We start from the raw sequence: 20,877 nt of genomic DNA on the forward strand, positions 1-20,877 counted from the left end.
TCCATCATCTGCACAAACTCTTGTTATGAACACTGGAGGAACTCAGCATATCAGGCAGCATTTATGAAAGGAAATGGACAGTAGACGTTTGAGGTCAAGATCCTTCACCTGGATTGAAAGAAAGAGGGGAAGTAGATAATACAAAATGTAGAGGGAAGAGGTGGAGCAAGAGCTGGCAGTTGATCAGTGAACCCAGTTGAAGAGGCAGACAAGACCATAAGATATAGGAGCAGAATTAGGCCACTTGGCTCACTGAGTCTGCTCTGCCATTTCATCATGGCCAATCCATTTTTCCTCTCAGTCCCAATCTACTGCCTTCTCCCCATATGCTTCCATGCCCTGACTTATCCAGAATTTATCAGCCCCTGCCTTAAATATAACCAATGACTTGGCCACTGCAGCCACCCGTGGCAATGAATTCCACAGATTCCCCACTCTCTGCCTAAAGAAATTCCTCATCTCCATTCTAAAAGGATGCCCTTCTACTCTCTGCTCTTAGATTGCTCTACCAGAGGAAACATCCTCACCACATCCATTCTATCGAGGTCTTTCAACATTTGATAGATTTCAATGAAGTCACTCCGCATTTTTCCATCAAATTCCATCACTCATTTTACAAGCTTTTCAATCCCAGAATCATTTTCTTGAATCTCCTTTGAACTGTTTCCAATATCAGCACATCCTTTCTTATACAAGAGGCCCAAAACTGCTCACAGTACTCCAAGTAAGGCATCACCTGTACACTATAAAGCCTCAACATTACTTCCTCGTTTATATATTCTAGTCCTCTTGAAATGAACGCTAACATCGCATTTACCTTCCCCACCATGACTCAACCTGTAATTTAACCTTAAGGGAATCCTGCACAAGCACTCCCAAGTCTCTTTGCACCTCAATTTTTAAAATTTTCTCTCCATTTAGAAAATACTCAATCCTTTTATTTCTCCTACCAAAGTGCATGACCATACTCTTCCTGTCACTGTATTCCATCTGCCACTTCTTTGCCCATTTTCCTATCTGTCTAAGTCTTTCTGCAGCCTCTCTACTTCCTCAAAACTACCTGCCTTTCCACCCATCTTTGTATCATCCACAAACTTGGGCCACAAAGCCATCAATTCTGTCATCCATCATTGACATAATATAGAAAGAAGTGGTCCCAATACAGACCACTGTGGAACACCACTAGTCACTGACAGCCAACAAGGCTCCCTTTATTCCCACTCTTCGCCTCCTACCAATCAGTCAATGCCTTATCCATGTTTGCATCTTTCCTGTAATACCATGGGCTCTTAACTTGTTAAGTAGCCTCATATATGGCACCTTGTCAAAGGCCTTCTGAAAATCCAAGTACAAAACATCCACCAATTTTCCTTCATCTATTCTGCTTGTTATTTCTTCACAGATTTCCAACAGATTTGTCAGGTAAGTCAACTCCCTTAAGGAACCCATGCTGACTGTGGACTATTTTATCATATGCCTCCAAGCACCCCAAAACCACATCTTGACGTCAGACTAACTGGCCTATAATTTCCATTCTCTGCCCCTCTCCCTTCTTGAAAAGTGGAGTCACATTTGCAATTTTCCATTCCTTTGGAACCACGCTAGAATCAATTGATTCTTGAAAGAGCACTACTAATACCTCCACAATCTCTTCAGCCACCTCTTTCAGAACCCTGGGGTGTATACCATCTGATCCAGGTGACTTATCAACCTTCAGACCTTTCAGTTTCCCAAATGTCTTCTCCCTAGTAATAGCAACTTCACACACTTCTGCCCCTGACACATGAACTTCTGGCCTACTGCTAGTGTCTTCCACAGTGAAGTCGGATGCAAGATACTTATTTAGTCCGTCTGCCATTTCCTTGATCCCCTGTTACTACCTCTCTAACATTATTTTCCAGCAGCTAATATGTACTCTCAACTATCTTTTATACTTTATATATCTTAAGAAACTTCTGGTATCCTCTTTAATATTATTAGCTAGGTTACCTTCTTATTCCATCTTTTCCTTCTTTATGCCATTTTTAGTTGGCTGCTCTTTCGCCTTTACGTTGGCTTTGACTTTTCTTGTTAGCCACAGTTGTGTCATCTTGCCTTTAGAATACTTCTTCCTCTTTGGCATGTACATATTTTGTGCCTTCCGAATTGCTTCCAGAAATTGCAGCCATTGCTGCTCTGCCATCATCCCTGCCAATGTTCCTTTCCAAGCAACTTTGTCCAGCTCAACTCTCATGCCATTGTACTTGCCTTTACTCCACTGTAATACTGATATATCTGACTTCAGCTTCTCCTTTTCAAATTGCAGGGTGAATTCTATCATATTACGATCTCTTTCCGGAGGGTTCCTTTACCTTAAGCTCTGTAATCAATCCCCGTTCATTCCAGAACAACCAATCCTGAACAGCTGATCCCCTAGTGGACTGCATGGCAAAAGGGCAATGTTGTGATAGTCATGGGGCATTCTAGAAATCCCCCTCTTGGGATCCAGTACCAACCTGATTTTTTTCCCCAATCTATTTGCATATTGAAATCCCCCATGCCTATCGCAACATTGCCCTTTTGGCATGTATTATGCATGTCCTGCTGCAATTTGTAGACCACATCTTTACTACTGTTTGGGGGTCTGTATAAAAATCCCATCAGGGTCTTTTTTTTACTCTTGCAGTTTCTAAGCTCTACCCACAATGATTCAACACTTTCTGTCTCTATGTCATCTCTTTCAAATGAATTGATATCATTTTTAACAACAGAGCCACACTACCCCTCTGCCTACCCGCCTGTCCTTTCAATACAATGTGCATCCTTGGAGATTAAGCTCCCAGCTATAATCTTCTTTCAGTCACGATTCAGTGATGCCCATTAATGTCATACATGCCAATCTGTAACTGTGCTACCAAGTTAATCTACCTTTTCCTATATACTGTGCACATTCAAATACATCTCATTTTAGTCCTGGATTCACCCTTTCGATTTTGTCCACCTTATGCATCACAACACAACCTGTTGATTGCTATTTTGTCCTCTCATCAGCCTTTCCTTGCTTGCAGTCTCTCTGCACACTGCCTTGGCTTGTTAACCAACTACCTCATCCTCAGCACTATCACTCTGATTCCCATTACCCTGCCAAATTAGTCTAAAACCTCCAAACCTGCCCACAAGGATATTGGTCCCTCTCTGGTTCAGGTGTAACCCGTCCTTTTGTACAGGTTGTACCTTCCCCCGAAGTGATCCCAATGATCCATAAATCTGAATCCCTGCTGCCTGCACCAGTTCCTCAGCTACATCACCCTATTGTAACCCTTACCAGTGCGTGGCATGGACAGCAATCCAGAGAGTACATCCCTGGAAGTCCCGTTTTTCAGCTTTTTACGTAATTCCCTAAAATCTCTCCTCAGGACCTCCCCACTTTTCCTACCTATGTCATTGGTGCCAATATGTACCAAGACTTCTGGCTACTTACTCTCCCCCTTGAGAATGCCATGGTCACAATCCAAGACAACCTGAAAACTGGCACCTAGGAGGCAACATACCATCTGAGTGTCTCTATCATGTCCACAGAATGTCATCTCTGTTCCTCAGAATATGGAATGTCCTATCAACACTGCAGCTGTCTTCACCACTCTTCTCTTCTGTGCTACAGCACCAGAGACCTGGTCACTGCAGCTCCTCCCTGGTGGGTCATCCCCCTCAACAGTATCCAAAGTGATATACATATTATTGAAGGGAACCGCCACAGCAATACTCTGCACTGAATGTGCATTTTCCTTCCTTCTCGTGACAGTCACCCAGTTATCTGCCTCCTGCAACCTAGGGGTGACTACCTTCCTGTAGCTCCCATCTATCATCTCCTTATTCTCCCATATGAGCCGAAGGCAATTAAGCTGCAGCTCCATGACTAGTGATGTTTAACAGGGAGAGGAGAATGTGAAAGATGTCAGAAGTTAAATGATGGTAGGTGGAAGTGACAAAGGATGAAGATGATGGAATCAGATAAGACAGAAAAGCAGAGCATGAAATAAAGGGAGGGGAACCACTGGGAGGAATGTGTGGGTGATGAACAGACAGATCGAGAAGGTGGCGGGGAGAGAGATGGGGCGACAGGGACCAGGTGAATCATGAGTAGAGAGAGAAAAGCAAAACGAACAGAGGGGAATACACACAAAATACTCAGCAGACAAGGCAGCATCTGTCGAAAAGAGTACAGTTGATTTTTCAGGCTGAGGAGTAGATTTAAAAGGTTGGGGGAGGGGAGACAGAAACACTAAATGATAGGTGAAACCTGAAGGGGGAGGTATAAAGTAAAGAGCTGGGAAGTTAATGAAAGAGATACAGGGCTGGCGAAGGGAGGAGTCTGATAGAAGAGGACAAAAGTCCATGGAAGAAAGAAAAGGGGGGAGGAACACCAGAGGGAGGTGATGGGTGGGCAAGGAGACAAGGTGAGAGAGAGAAAAGGATGAGGAATGGTGAAGGGATGGGGGGCATTACCAGAAGTTTGAGAAATCGATGTTTATGCCATTAGGTTGGAGGCTATCCAGAAAGAATATAGGGTGTTATTCTTCCATCCTAAGTGTGGTCTCATCACGACAGTGGAGGAGGCCAAGGACAGACATATCGGAATGGGAATGGGAAGTGGAATTAAAATGGCTATCACCTTGTGTTTCTCTCTCCCCTCCCCCACCTTTTAAAATCTACTCCTCAGCTTTTTTTCTCCAGTCCTGCTGAAGGGCCTCGGCCTGAAATGTCGACTGAACTCTTTTCCATAGACACTGCCAGGGCTGCTAAGTTCCTCCAGCATTTTGTGTGGTTGCCTGGATTTCTAGCATCTGCTGATTTTCTCTTGTTTGTGATTGAGGAACAGAGGGGAAGAAGTTACTGGAAGTTTGAGATGTTCATACCGTCAGACTGGAGACTGTCCAGCTGAAATATGAAACGCTGTTCCTCAAATTTGTGAGGAAGCTGTGAAAAAACAAGCTGAGCAACTAGAGAAGAACATGGCAGATGGACATAATGAAGAAAAATGCAAGGGCATTTAATTTGCTGTACAAAGTGATGACAGATTGGGAAACAATTTTCAAAGGAACCTGGACAACATTGTACATAATTCACTGACAGTTAACATACAGATATAGTATAATACTTTGTGTGAAACCGGTATGTTGGTTTTAATCTCAAAAGATTTGAAGATAAAAAAAAGCCTTATATTTAGAGTTATACAACATTGAAACAGGCCGACCCTTCACTGCCACTCATCCATGCTGACCAAGATACCTACCCCAGCTAGTACCATTTGCCTGTGTTTGGCTAACTCCCTCTATGTTTCTTTCCATGTTAACACTGTTATTGTACCAGTCTCCACAACTTCCTCTGGCAGTTTATTCCATATACACACCACCCTATGGATGAAAAAGTTGCCCCTCATGTTCCTATTATTTTTTTCCCCCAACAATAGCCCAGCACCAATCTTCCACCATCACCCTCTGCATCCCGCCATCAAGCCAATTATGTAGCTAGCTCTCCCTTGATCCCATGTCAGACCTTCCAAACCAGCCTTACATGTGAGACATTATGCAAGATCTTGATGAAGTCCATAGAAATTAACATCCACAACTCTCTTGATTACCACTTCCAGAAAAAATATTGTAACACAAGATTTTGCACAAGGCCATGCTGACGATTTTTAATCAGTCCTTGACTATAAAAATCTGGTAAAGCCCATCAATCAGAGAATTCTCTCCAGTAAATTACCTACCATTGATATCAGGCTTACTGACGTGCAGTCCCCTGGCTTGTCCAACATTAGCCAGACTCCAAGTCTTTTGAAACTTCACCCTTGGCTAAAAATGAAGCAAATATCTCTGCAATTTCCTCTGTCACTTCCCACAACTGCCACTCAATCAGGCCTTGGGGATCTGCCACCTTAGTTATTTTAATTTATCTTCTTTTTCATTAGCGAGTGCAGGGAAGATTCACTAGCCTGGCTGCTAGAATAGCAGGTACATTGAACTTCTGTACCTTCAAATACAAATTTAAAGTCAATATTTTAGGGTCTAGGTTCAGCATTCTAGGTATAATGTGTATGCAAGATCTTTGTGTTGAAACTAAACTTTCACAAAATACTAGTTTGACATTTTCTCACTTGTGTCTTTTTTTTTAAAACTATGCAACAAGTTTGAATAAGGTTGCAGAAAACTTAAAAGCACAATATAATGGAAAACAAATAAAACTGCAGATGCTGGAAAGGCTGCAGAGACACAGCCACAGCCAGTTAAGTAGCATGAATGGAACAAGAAACAAGTTAGTATTTCAGGTCAGGTACCTTTCCACAGAGTTGAAAAATTGATGGTTAGGAACCAAGAAAGAGCAGAATTACCACCTTACCATAAGACCATAAGACAAAGGAGCAGAAGTAGGCCATTCGGCCTATCGAGTCTGCTCCGCCATTTTATCATGAGCTGATCCATTTTATCCTATTTAATCCCACTGCCCTGCCTTCTCACCATAACCTTTGATGCCCTGGCTACTCAGATACCTATCAATCTCTGCCTTAAAGACACCCAATGACTTGGCCTCCACTGCTGCCCGTGGCAACAAATTCCATAGATTCACCACCCTCTGACTAAAAAATTTTTTTTCGCATTTCTGTTCTGAAAGGGCGCCCTTCAATCCTGAAGTCATGCCCTCTTGTACTAGACTCCCCCATCATGGGAAACAACTTTGCCACATACACTCTGTCCACGCCTTTTAACATTCGAAATGTTTCTATGAGGTCTCCCCTCATTCTTCTAAACTCCAAGGAATACAGTCCAAGAGCGGACAAACGTTCCTCATATGTTAACCCTCTCATTCCCGGAATCATTCTAGTGAATCTTCTCTGTACCCTCTCCAACGTCAGCACATCCTTTCTTAAATAAGGAGACCAAAACTGCCCACAGTACTCCAAGTGAGGTCTCACCAGCGCCTTATGGAGCCTCAACATCACATCCCTGCTCCTATACTCCATTCCTCTAGAAATGAATGCCAACATTGCATTCGCCTTCTTCACTACCGACTCAACCTGGAGGTTAACTTTAAGGGAATCCTGTACAAGGACTCCCAAGTCCCGTTGCATCTCAGAACTTTGAATTCTTTCCCCATTTAAATAATAGTCTGCCCATTTATTTATTCTGCCAAAGTGCATAACCATACACTTTCCAATATTGTACTTCATTTGCCACTTCTCTGTCCATTCTTCCAATCTATCCAAGTCTCTCTGCAGACTCTCCGTTTCCTCAGCACTACCAGCCCCTCCACCTATCTTCGTATCGTCAGCAAACTTAACCACAAAGCCCTCTATTCCATAATCCAAATCGTTGATGTACAATGTAAAAAGAAGCAGCCCCAACACTGATCCCTGTGGAACACCACTGGTAACCGGCAGCCAACCAGAATAGGATCCCTTTATTCCCACTCTTTGTTTCCTGCCAATCAGCCAACGCTCTATCCACGTATGTAACTTTCCTGTAATTCCATGGGCTCTTATCTTGTTAAGCAGCCTCATGTGGCACCTTGTCAAAGGCCTTCTGAAAATCCACATATACAACATCCACTGCATCTCCCTTGTCTAGCCTACTGGTAATTTCCTCAAAAAATTGTAATAGGTTTGTCAGGCAGGATTTTCCTTTAAGGAATCCATGCTGAGTTCTGCCTATCTTGTCATATGCCTCCAGGTTCTCTGTAACCTCATCCTTGACAATCGACTCCAACAACTTCCCAACCACCGACGTCAAGCTAACAGGTCTATAATTTCCTTTTTGCTTCCTTGCCCCCTTCTTAAATAGCGGAGTGACATTTGCAATCTTCCAGTCTTCCGGAACCATGCCAGAATCTATCGACTTTTGAAAGATCATCGCTAATGCCTCCGCAATCTCCACAGCTACTTCCTTCAGAACACGAAGGTGCATTCCATCTGGTCCAGGAGATTTATCGACCTTTAGCCTATTCAGCTTCCTGAGTACTTTCTCTGTCGTAATTGTGACTGTGCACACTTCTCTTCCCTGCCACCCTTAAGTGTCCGGTATCCTGCTGTCTTCCTCAGTGAAGACTGATGCAAAATACTTGTTCAGTTCCTCTGCCATCTCCTCATCTCCCATTACAATTTCTCCAGTATCATTTTCTATCAGTCCTATATCTACTCTCACCTGTCTTTTACTCTTTATATATTTGAAAAAGCTTTTAGTATCCTCTGATATTATTTGCTAGTTTCCTTTCATAGTTAATCTTTCCTCTCTTAATGACCTTCTTGGTTTCCTTTTGTAAGGTTTTAAAGACTTCCCAATCCTCTGTCTTCCCACTAATTTTTGCTTCCTTGTATGCTCTCTCCTTAGCTTTAACTTTGGCTTTGACTTCTCTTGTCAACCACGGTTGCATCCTTTTTCCACTCGAAAATTTCTTCTTTTTTGGAATATACCTGTCTTGTACATTCCTCATTTCTCGCATAAACTCCAGCCACTGCTGCTCTGCCGTCTTTCCCGCCAGTGTCTCTTTCCAGTCAACTTTGGCCAGTTCCTCTCTCATGCCACTGTAGTTTCCTTTACTCCACTGAAACACCGACACATCAGATTTCAGCTTCTCTTTTTCTAATTTCACAGTGAACTCAATCATGTTATGATCACTGCCTCCTAAGGGTTCCTTCACCTCAATCTCTCCAATCACCTCCGGTTCATTACACAATACCCAATCCAGTACAGCCGAACCCCTAGTGGGCTCAACAGCAAGCTGTTCTAAAAAGCCATCTCGCAGACATTCTACAAATTCTCTCTCTTGAGATCCAGTGCTGACCTGATTTTTCCAATCTACTCGCATGTTAAAATCCCCAATTACCATAACACTGCCCTTCTAACAAACCTTTTCTATTTCCAGTTGTAATTTGTAGTCCACATCCCTGCAGCTGTTTGGAGGCCTATAAATAACTGCCATCAGGGTCCTTTTACCCCTGCTATTCCTTAGCTCAACCCATAAAGATTCTGCACCTTCCGATCCTATATCACCTCTTTCTAATGATTTAATATCATTTCTTACCAATAAAGCCACGCCTCCCCCTCTGCCTACCTTCCTATCCTTCCATTACACCGTGTATCCTTGGATGTTCAGCTCCCAGAGACATGCATCCTTTAGCCAGGTCTCAGTGATGGCCACAATATCATACCTGCCAATCTGTAGCTGTACAACAAGATCATCCACCTTATTTCTTATGCTGCGTGCATTTAAGTACAACACCTTAAGACCAGTACTTGATACTTTTTGCTTTGATTTCACTGCAACTTTATTGCACTGCAACTCATCCCAATGGCTACACATTTGCCCCATCACCTGCCTGTCTTTCCTGACATCTTTACTGCTCACTATCTTAGATTTATTTCTGTTTTCCCCTTCCTCCGCTCTATCATTCCGGTTCCCATCCCCCTGCCAAATTAGTTTAAACCCTCCCTAACAGCTCTATTAAACTTTCCCGCCAGGATATTGGTCCCCTTCGGGTTCAGGTGTAACCTGTCCTTTTTGAACAGGTCATACTTCCCCCAGAAGAGATCCCAATTATCCAAGAATCTGAAGCCCTGCCCCCACACCAGTCTCTCAGCCACGCATTCATCTGCCTGATCCGACTACTCTTGCCCTCGCTAGCACGTGGCACAGGTAGCAATCCCGAGATTACTACTCTGGAGGTCCTGCTTCTCAGCTTCCTTCCTAACTCCTGGAAATCTCTCTTCAGGACCTCCTCCTTTGTCCTATCTATGTCATTGGTACCAACATGTACCAAGACAACTGGCTGCTCACCCTCCCCCTTTAGAATATTCAGGACCCGATCCGAGACATCCCGTACCCTGGCACCTGGGAGGCAACACAGCATGCGGGTATCTCTGTCAGGCTCACAGAATCTCCTGTCTGTTCCCGACTATGGAATCCCCCACGACTACCACATTTCTCTTCACCCTCCTTCTCTCCTGCACAACAGCGCCAGGCTCAGTGCCAGAGACCCGGTCACCGTGGGCGTCCCCCGTCAGGTCATCCCCCTCAACAGCATCCAGAACAAGATATTTGTTGCTGAGGGGGACAGCCACAGGGGTGCTCTCCACTATCCGGGCATTTCCCTTCCCTCTCTTGACAGTGACCCAGTGTTCTGACTCCTGTAGCCTAGGGATGACTACTGACTCCTGTAGCCTAGGGATGACTACCTCCCTGTAGCTCCTGTCTATCACCTCTTCACTTTCCCTGATAAGCACTAGGTCATCAAGCTGCAGCTGCAGATCCCTAACACGGTCTCTGAGGAGCTGCAACTCGGTGCACCTGGCGCAATGTGGCCATCAGGGAGGCTGGAAGTCTCCCAGGATTCCCACATCTGACACCCTGAACAAAGCACTAACCCTGCAGGCATGCTATCTAATTCTACACGAATGAAACAGGAAAAATAAGTCTACTCACTCACTTACCTCGCCAAACAGACAAATTTTTTAAACCGTTAGCTGTGAGAGCCCTGCTGTTCCTGTCTGTCCGGGCCGATTCGCGAAAGGGGTGGGGGGGGTGGGGGGGGAGAGAAAAAAGAGTTGGCGCTTTGCTCTCGCCTCTTCCCGTTTTTCGCCGAAGCCTGTTGAAGCCAAAGCCCTACACTCTGCTACCGCTCACTCCGCTGCCCGCTGTATAGGGTGGTCGCCTTTTTAAACTCTCCGCGCGGTCCTGCTGACGTCACGCGCCTGCGCAGTCTCACCCTTCTTGCACTCCAATAAGTTTTTTAAAAAAAACTGCCTTCCTTCACAATTCAGCTCCCACAACGCTTTGTAGTCCCGATCCAAAGGAGAGCCGTTGGTAGCAACCTGCCTTTTTAAACTCTCCGTGCGGTCCTGCTGACGTCACGCGCCTGCGCAGTCTCGCCCTTCTTGCACTCCAAGAAGTTTTTTAAAAAACTGCCTTCCTTCACAATTCAGCTCCCACGATGCTCTGTAGTCCCGATCCAATTACATGTATAGCAGCCATGTATCTATTTTCTGTCTGTATTGTATTTTGTGGCACACTTATCATGGTAATCTGTAATGTGGTTTGGGGAATGGTAGAAGCACGTAAGCATAGTTAAGTGTTCACACTTGTGGTTGGTTAGTTGTCTAGTTTTGTGGAGAGGGGTTGAGCCATGAAAAACAATTTTTTTATTGACTGCTAATTGGGGCATTATTGGAGGCTAACTAGATTGCTAACTTCACTAATTTAGTTCAACCACTTAGTTACACTAATTGAAACCACTTAAATACGTATAGAATGCTATATCTGATATCGCCTAAATACGCAAAGTAGGTCACTGATTGGAACGCTGAATATCGCTATTAGACCGTTATATTGCTAATTTAGTTTCATTAGTTTTTCATTGTTACAAGATCGTTCGTCTTGGCTAGATTGTAATAAAGGATCAAACATACCTTTTTTTCAATTTTGGAACTTTGTTATTTGGAAGCGCATGTTGATCTCCTGGCTTGATCTTTCAGCGGTTTTGGTTTGTTTTAAAGTAACCGCTACAACACCTAAGATTTCAGCCTTAATGTTCAAAAAGACAGTATTACCTAAATGGCTACTTATTGTTCAAATCTATATTTTAAATGAGTGTAATAGTATTTTAGATACTTTTGATAAATGTGCCTACCCAATAGAGATGTCTCTTTACTTTAAAACAGCATGTCATTTATCCCTTGATCTACATCTGCAGACCTAGCTGGTGGCGTAGTGGCATCAGCGTCGGACTTTGGGATGATAGGTCCCGGGTTCGAATGCAGCCAGCCGGCTCCCCTGCACGCTTTCCATCCGTGCTGGGTTACGAGCTGGTGATCTCTTTGGAAACTCACCCGGCAGAAGGCAATGGCAAACCACTGCTGTAACTTGCCTCGTACGCGGTTCCCCACTACGTCAGAGAGGCGTGGAGGGAAATCGTCCGCTAACCAGAGAAACTCCGCATGCAACATACCTTTCCTTTCCTACATCTGCAGATTCATGTACAATCCGTACCTCAATCCCGTTCAATACTTTTTCATATCCTTTCAATTCCAAATACTTATAATGGTATCACACATTCTTCATATATATATATATTATATATGGTATGACTCACTCTTCCTTCAGTTAGTCCTGACGAAGCGTCTCGGCCTGAAACGTCGACTGCACCTCTTCCTAGAGATGCTGCCTGGCCTGCTGCGTTCACCAGCAACTTTGATGTGTGCTGCTTGAATTTCCAGCATTTGCAGAATTCCTGTTGTTTACTTATAATGGTACTGATTTGTCTGCACGTATATCAGATAAGAGTTTGATCATTCATAAAAGAATGGGTGAGCAATGAAGGGAAAAAGGCAAACAAGCTTCTGACTTTCAGCAGAAAATGCAAATATACACATTAAGCCTGGGTTTATTCCATGCAGGAAAATGAACGCCCCAAATCCAAGTGGTTATATGGTGTAATTCTAAGCAAAGATATTCTGAAAAATACCAAAACAATTCATCAGCTTGAGACCAAGCCCTTGAACTTAAAACACCGGTAGAATTTTTCAAATGGGGACAAAGTAGTAGTATTTCAACAAAAAACTACTTATAATAACAGCACATGAAGGCAAATTAAAAAGCTTCATATTTTCTGCCCAATTGCATTGCCAGATACCAATCACGAATAATGTGATAATTGAATGTCATCAATAATACAAATCTGTCTTGCATGATTATTGTAACTACAGAGAAAATTAATGATATTCTTTTGCAAATGATATCACCTGACTTATTATTGTTATTGCAGAAAACATTGAACCCTAATTGATATTGAAAATACCAGGCTGGTTTGCAAAACAGTTAAAAGGGTCGACTGTGCTATGCCTATAAGAATTAATATGCTGTGAAGAACTGCCACAAAATACAAGTGGTGTTGAAACTGATTTCTGTAGAGTATGTGATAGGATATAGACTCCAATGGGATCACTGGAGTTTTCACTAAAAGGCTGACTGCAGTGGAAGACATGCATTTAAGTATAGTGGCCAGAGAACGATGGAGTTACACCAGTTGCACAAGCAACACATTGCTTCATTCTTAGAGAGGCACTGGCATTCAAGAAATTGTCTCTGGAGCACAATGTCGTCAGTATTGCAATTAACATGGTGAATTTTAACAAAAGCAAACGTTCTCAAATCTTCTATCCTTGATGTTATGTGTGAAGAAATTGTGACTGACCACTACATACTTCCACATGCTAAAATGTGATGATAATGTACTGAGAATGTGAATTGCAACATGAACCTGAATGGCTTCTAATGCAAAAGTTTTGTAACAGAGGAACAATGTTGGTGTTTACAAAGCCCTCTAAGCTTGCATATCTGACATATATGTGCAGTTCATCACTTCAACCTCCTAAATTAGTGTGCAGGTACCATATTCATTCTGACACCACTGTCGGCAGAATTAAAGGTGGTGATGAATCAGCATTTAGGAGGGAGACGGAAACTATGGCTGAATGGTGCCATAACAACAACTTCTCACTCTCTGTCAGCAAAACCAAAGAGCTAATTATTGATTACTGGAGGAAACTGGAGATCCAGGAGCATCCTCATCAAGGGAACAGAGGTGACGAGGGTCAGCAACTTTAAATTCCTCGGAGTTATCATTTCAGAGAATCAGTCCTGAATCCAGCATGTAACTACCATTACAAAGTTGGCCCGGCAGCTCCTCTGTTTTCTTAAAACCTTGTGAAGATTTGGCATATCATCTAAAGCTTTGACAAACTTCTACTGACTAGTTGCATTATAGCCTGGTTTGGAAACGCCAGTGTTGAGGAATGTAAAAGTCTACGAAAAATAGTGATACAGCCTAGTTCATTATGGGTAAAGTCCTCCCCATTACTGAGCACATCTACACAGATCGCTGAAAGGACCCCCACCATTCAGGCCATAATCTTGTCTCATTTCTGCCATCAGGGTACAGGAGCCTCAAATCCCATACCACCAGATTCAGGAACAGTTATTTCCCCTTAACCACCAGGCTTTTGAAGCAGAGGAGATACCTTCACTCACATCAACATTGAATTGGTTCCACAACCTATTGACTCACTTTCAAGGACTCTACAACTCATGTTCTTGATATTTATTTATTTTTTCTCTATTTTTTTTATTTACAATTTGTTGTCTGTCTTTGTTTGTGTGCAGTTTTTATTGATTTTATTGTGTCTCTTTGTATTTATTGTGAATGCCCACAAGAGAAAAGTATCACAAAGTGGTGTATGGTGACATAATATATACTTTGATAAAAAATTTACTTTGAACTTTGCTTAAAATGAAGGGTCATGATCACAGCTTTTGAAAAGATTCTAGGAAATAAAATCTAGGCTTAAGAGTTTTCATATATTTCAATCATTTGTATTTATGTTCATTGATGACAGTGAAATATTGATCCCTCTCCAAAGTAAAATATATCAACACATTTAAATTCAAGTCTTCAAAAATTGAAACCATTTCCTCCTCAGATCTAGAGAAATGAAAGCAATGGAAGACATCCATTCAAAATGGGAAAGAACCCAGTTCTTCCCAATTTTGATGAAACTCAATAACCTTAAGTGATAACCTTGTTTCCTTTTGCCATGGGTACACCTAACCAGATATCCAACACCTGTAGTCTTTTGTTTTGGAACATTTCAAACACCTAAAATCAAATCAAAAATGCTTAGCATGGTGAATCAGCTCATCTGACAAGGGTGCAGATTATAATGTATTATCATCTGGCTGGATAAATATCCACTATATCACATACGTATTACTCTGTTCCATTTATTTTGTTAAATCAACTACTCAGCCCTACTCCATGCCAACGCAGAAATGGGATTTGGATAGCACAGGGGTCATTTGAGTCAGTGCTGGAGCTTGGCAGAATATTCAAATCAATCCCATTCAGCAGCATCATTGTAGACCCATCACACCCTGGACATCACCTGTTTCAACTCCTTCCTTCTGGTAGGTGCTTTAGATCACTGCATGCCAGGACAAATAGGTACAAGAACAGTTTCTTTCTGTACGCCATCAGTCTTATGAACACTTGAATTTTAATCTATTATAAACCAAGTCCACCTGTACATACATAGGTATACCTCATTGTATATAGTTCACGATTATTTGCACTATTGTTTTGTTTGCTTTTTGATTATGTACAGCGAGAGCTCAGGGAAACTGGCATCAAATTCCCTGTATGTGTCCACATACTTGGCGATAATAAAGGATTCTGATTCCCTGTAGTCCTGCTAAGTACCTTCCCTCATATAACTATTCAATTTGCACTCGAAATCTATAATCAACTTTTTCTGCCATCCTTACAGGCATCATTCCAGAACCACTTGGCATTCCTGCTTCTACTTCTGGGCAATCACTAGTCAACCTTCTTTACTTCAGTGGAGGAGGGAGGGGAAACAGTCTCAGCTTCTCCAGTGAGACCAATCCCAACTTCCCCAGTCAAATCATGCAGTCTCCAGTGAAAGCACTCCAGTAAATATTTCTTGTACCATTTACATATGTGGTAAAGTATTTAAGTTTTTTCCAAAGGATTCATAAATGTGGTTTGGATAGTTAACCTTATGAAATAATTATGCTTATGCAGACAAATATGCATGGACTCTTAAAGTATTTCCTTCAGCAGGCGTGAGATTTTCTTACAACCCTTATTTTTAAAAGAAATGCTCCTCCTGCAAGATCTGGGAAGTCAAGAGAATCTCACGTTCTCCCAAATGGTCATCCCTTTAAAACAGAGGTGAGGAGGAATTTCTGTAAGCAGAAAGTGGTGAATATGTGGAATTCATTGGCTGTGGAGACCAAGTTATTGGGTATAAAGCAGAGGTTGAATGGGATAATCAATCAGACATGATGGAATGGCAAAGCAGGCTCAATTGGACCAAATGGCCTTGTTCTGCTCCTATATCTTGTGGTCATATAGCTACATTTGTGCGGAACTGCATCCAGCTACAACTCTTGATCATCTGGGAGGCTAAAGGTATCAAAGAAGACAGTTTTAGTGAGGGGCTCACACAGCAGGTGCAAGTTAGATGGGTGACCACTATGAAAAGGCAGGCAAGTGGTGCGTGATTCCCTGTAGCAGGTACACACACCTCTTTGGACACTGTTGGGGGATGGGTGTGTTCTTTCAGGTAACTTCACTCACCTCAACTCTGAACTTATTCCACAACCTACAGACTCACTTCAAAGGCCTCTACAACTTATGTTCTCAGTATTATTTATCTGCATGGTTTCTCTTCTTTTGTCAGTCTTTGTTTGTTTGTAGTTTTTTCATTGATTCTATTGTATTCCTCTGTTCTACTATGAATACCTGTAAGAAAATGCATCTCAGGGTAGTATATGGTGAACTATATGTACTTTGATAGTGAACTTACTTTGAACTTTAGAGGCCAGCAGCAGTTGCCCGGCTCTGAACCAAGCAAGGGAAGAATGGAAGTCAAGCAGAGCGACAATGACAGAGGAGTCAACAGTGATTCCAGGATTCTATGTTGCCACCCGGGTGCCAGGGTCAAGAATATCTCTCAGCAAATATTAGACATACTGAGAGTGGAGGGTGAGCAGCCAGGAGTTGTGGTCCATATAGGTACCAATGGCATGGGCAGGAGTAGGGAAGAGGTCCTACAGAGAGATTTTAGAGTTCACTAGGAAGTTAAAAAGCAGGAATCCCAGGGTTATAATCTCAGGATTACAACTGTGCCACATGCTAATGAGCTGAGAAATAGATACATAGTACAGTTCAATACATGACTAAACAGCTGGGGCAGGAGGGGAGTTTCTAGTTTATGGATCATTAGGCTCTCTTCCAGGGCTAGTAGGGACTGTACAAACGAGACAGTTTGCCCCTGAGCTGGAGGGGAATCATATCCTTGCTGGGAGGTTGCTAGTGCTGCTCAAGAGGGTTTAAGTGACAGTGATGAGTAATGGGAATACCAGCAGCAGAGCAACAGGTGGTAGGATTGAGGGCAAAAAGATGGTATGACAGTTAAGACTGAAAGGAAAAACAGCAAGAGACAACTGTTGGCCTGAAGTGTGTTTATTTTAACACGAGAAGGATAGACTTGGAGCCTAAATCAGTACATGGAATTACAATGATCAGGTTATTTGTGGGACAGGACTTGAAGCTCAATGTTCTGGGGTTTCATTGTTTTAGATGTGATAGAGGGGATAAAAGAGGTGGAAAAGTTGAACTACTGACCAGTGAGAGAATGTCACGGGAGTACTCAGAGGACACATTGGAGAGCCTCATCTATAGAACCAATCTAAGTGGAAATGCAAAGTAAGACAGATCCAATTATGCTGATGGGGTTATACAATAGCTATTAGGAGGTGGAGTAACAGATACATAGATAGATTATGGAAAGATACAGAAACAACAGGATTGCCATAGTGCGGGGCTTTAATTTCCCCAGTATTAACTGGAATCCCCTTAATATAAGAAGCTCAGATGTGGCAGGATTTCTTCAGTGCATCTAAGAGAGGTGTGTGGAGAGTGCAACTGGAGGAGAGACTTATTGGACCTGGTTTTGGAAAGTGAGCTAGGCTAGGTGACAGACCTAATAGTAGGTGAATACTTTCAGTGAACATTTTGGGAATAGTGAGCATACCCCACTTAAGATAGTTATGAATGGGGGGGGGGAATCAAGACTTTGCAAGAAGGTACTAAATTGGGGGAGAGAAAATTATGAAAGTAAAATTTGAGTATAAGAGTAAGGTAATCATGCTGTAGTTATATAAAATTTTAGTCAGATTTCAGTTTGGGTATTGCAGGCAGTTCTGCTCTGCTGTGGTGAGGGTGCAGAAGAGGGTTACCAGGATGCTCACTGGATTACGGGGGATGAGCTAGAGGAAAAGATTGGGAAAACTTGGGCTGGTCTCCCTACAGCATTAGGGACTGAGGGGACACCTGATAAAGGTTTCTAAAATCATGAAAGGCATGGATAGCGTAGACAGGCAGGATTTTTCCCCAATGTAGAAATGTCAAACGTTAAAGGACATGCTTTTAAGGAGAGGGGGGATGTTTAAAGGCGACACGAGGGTCAAGTTTTTTTGGTTTTTTTCCCTCATATAGAGTAACATGTAGCAGGAATACAATACCAGAGGTATTAGTAGAAGCCAGTAGTTTGGTGGAGTCTAAAACACTTTTAGATGTACACATTAACATGAAGGAAATAGGTAGATAGATAATACACAGAAGGGTATTTAGCATAAACTAGCTTTAAGATCGACACATCATCATGGGCTTCAGTGCTTCACTGTTCTACGTTCTATGACTCATTCATATGATTTCCTTAATCTTATGAATACTGGAACTTAAATTAGATATTCAAACAGGACAGTATTTTGATTTTCATCAGAACTGGCTGCCCAGAAACCTAGAAATTTAAAGGAAGCAATCCAGGCATTATTCCAAGGTAGGAAATTTACGATGAATGAAAATGGGGAAAAAGAACCTCACAGAACAATGCTTAACTGAATTTGAATGTGTTGATTGAATGCTTGATTGAAGGTATGTCAAAATCAAGTACATATGTTTAATACAATTCCCATGAACAAACAGCACAGAAATCACCAATTCCACTTCAAAATGTCAAAAACCGATTTTTTCTTAAGATACAAGGTCAACAGTTATACCTTCTACTTTGAGCTGCACTTGTTCCATCTTCATGGGAGATGGTGACTTGCTTTTATACAGGATTATCCAACCATTGAAGCTCAAGGATCTACTCAGTGTAATACCTACAATGTTTGCACTCATTCTGAGGCAAACCAGGGGCATTTTCCAGTTAGTGGAGGAATTAAGAAGCTAAATATCTATAAGTGATTGAGATAAAGTGCTGGGGGAGGGAGCGGACTTTTAAAGTAGATGAAGCACCTTAAAAACAAGTAGTAGAAATAGGATAACAAATATTCATTGCCTAATCCATAGAAATACTCAAAAAACAAAACATCCAGGGACAGAGGAACATTTGAGTTGATCATTCTTCATCAGAACACTGAGCTGAAACATTAACTGTTTCTCTAATCACAAATGCTGTTTGACCCGCTGAGCATTTCTAGCACATTTTTTTCAAATTTCAAATTTCAGATTTCTAGCACCTGTAGTTTTTTGCTTTACTTTGGAAATACTAAAAGGGTCCCAAATAAAGTCAGACTCCTTACCTAGCTGCTTTTAGTATCTTTTTTTGACATTCAGTTGCTATCAGTATCTTAGTTTACATTTGATGCTGGGAATACAGCTAATGTGATATATCCAAGCCCTTTGTAGTCTTACCTGTGACTGGTTAATAGCTGCATGATTGCCATGGAAAGGAGATTGCCTCTCTTTATCTCTGTGGTGCCGACTACTCTGTTTGCTGCGTTGAAGTTGTTGACGTAACTTTGCAATCTAGAAAAGAAAAAGTCAGCAATATTGAACAAGAACCTGGTGCTGGAGTTTAAAAAATATTGAAATAACTGAAGGGACACACAAGCAATAATGCTGAATCTTCTAAGAAATTAACCAAACAGAATTGAATCTAGTTACAGACTTCGTTAGAATAATAATAACAAACTTGCTTGATGATCATTATGCTTTATATCTTAGGCCATAAATATGTTAATACCCGCTGCAGCCAAGTCCATATCAATTTGTCTGCAAAACACAAATCAACTGAACACCTGGTGTCGTGGAAACACTAAGAAAACCAGAGTGACTTCAATCCGGACTCTACCCCCATTTCAGCTAGGACAGTCCCCTATTTAACTCGACCCTCTTAGTTAGCCTTTCTACAAATCTCATTAATGGAAATCCCATCCTCGTCACCAGATTCTGTCGTGGAAACAGTAACCAAGAACACTCAGAGTAACCTTGAGTTTCGCTTTAAGAATTAATTAACATGATATCATGGAGAGTCTGCAGCAGTCTCCACTGCCATCAGAACTCTGAATTCTAGGTTATACAGAGCTCATACTTATACAAGAGAAACAACTTCACATAACTTTGTTTGGCATTCCACGGTCAGTACACGATCAATCGCTTAAAAGACATGTCAATTATTCTGTCAGCGTGAGTCTAACAGTCCTCTTTGTTCCCTGTTATCAGGGCTCATAATTTACCCTCAGACACATCCTCCCTCCTGGTTCCAGAGGTCTAGTATCTTATTAATTGGGAGTTCCCGGTACCGCGCTTATCATTCAAGGTTTTTCTTGACACGCATCAGCAGTCTTAAGCACATCTGTTCCAGAATGATCAGGTATCTCATCAAGACACTAGTTTTAACCATTTCTACCACACCTGGACAGTGAAGATGCATATATAATTGAGTATACCTCTGCATTCAATATTACCATCCCCTCAGAACTCATCGATAAGTTCCAAGGCCTATGCCTCAATACCTCCTTGTGTGAATGGATCCTTGAGTTATTCACTTGTAGACCCCAGTCAGTTTGGATTGGCAGCAACATTTCCACAATTACCATCAGCACAGGTACACCACAACACTGTGTGCTTAGTCCTCTGCTCTGCACTTTATAAGACTGTATGGCTAAGTACAGGTCCAATGCCATATTTAAATTGCTGACGACACCACTGTTGTGGGCCAAATCAAGGTGGTGGCCAATCAACATATAGGAGAGAGATTGAAAATATGGCTGAATGGTGTGACAATAACCTCTCACTCAATGTCAGCAAACCCAAAGAGCTGATTATTGACTACAGGAGGAGGAGGAAACCAGCATGTAACTGCCTTTACAAAGAAGGCACAGCAGTGCCTATACTTTATTAGAAGTTTGTGAAGATTCAGCATGTCATCTAAAACTTTAACGAACTTCTACAGATATGCAATGGAGAGTATAGTG

At 42.1% G+C, this 20,877-nt stretch overlaps 1 protein-coding gene across 2 annotated transcripts in view; it reads right to left on the reverse strand.

The window, feature by feature from the left end:
• Positions 1-20,877, reverse strand: part of LOC140199337 (protein FAM117B-like) — a 226,413-nt gene that overhangs the window by 82,165 nt on the left and 123,371 nt on the right. For both annotated transcript variants that reach the window (XM_072261202.1, XM_072261201.1), the window contains one exon: positions 19,313-19,426. In XM_072261202.1, the coding sequence (XP_072117303.1) occupies positions 19,313-19,426 (114 nt within the window). The remainder of the gene's footprint in view (positions 1-19,312; positions 19,427-20,877) is intronic.

This window comes from Mobula birostris, chromosome 6 (assembly GCF_030028105.1).
Source record: "Mobula birostris isolate sMobBir1 chromosome 6, sMobBir1.hap1, whole genome shotgun sequence".
In the NCBI taxonomy this organism is placed as follows: domain Eukaryota; kingdom Metazoa; phylum Chordata; class Chondrichthyes; order Myliobatiformes; family Myliobatidae; genus Mobula; species Mobula birostris.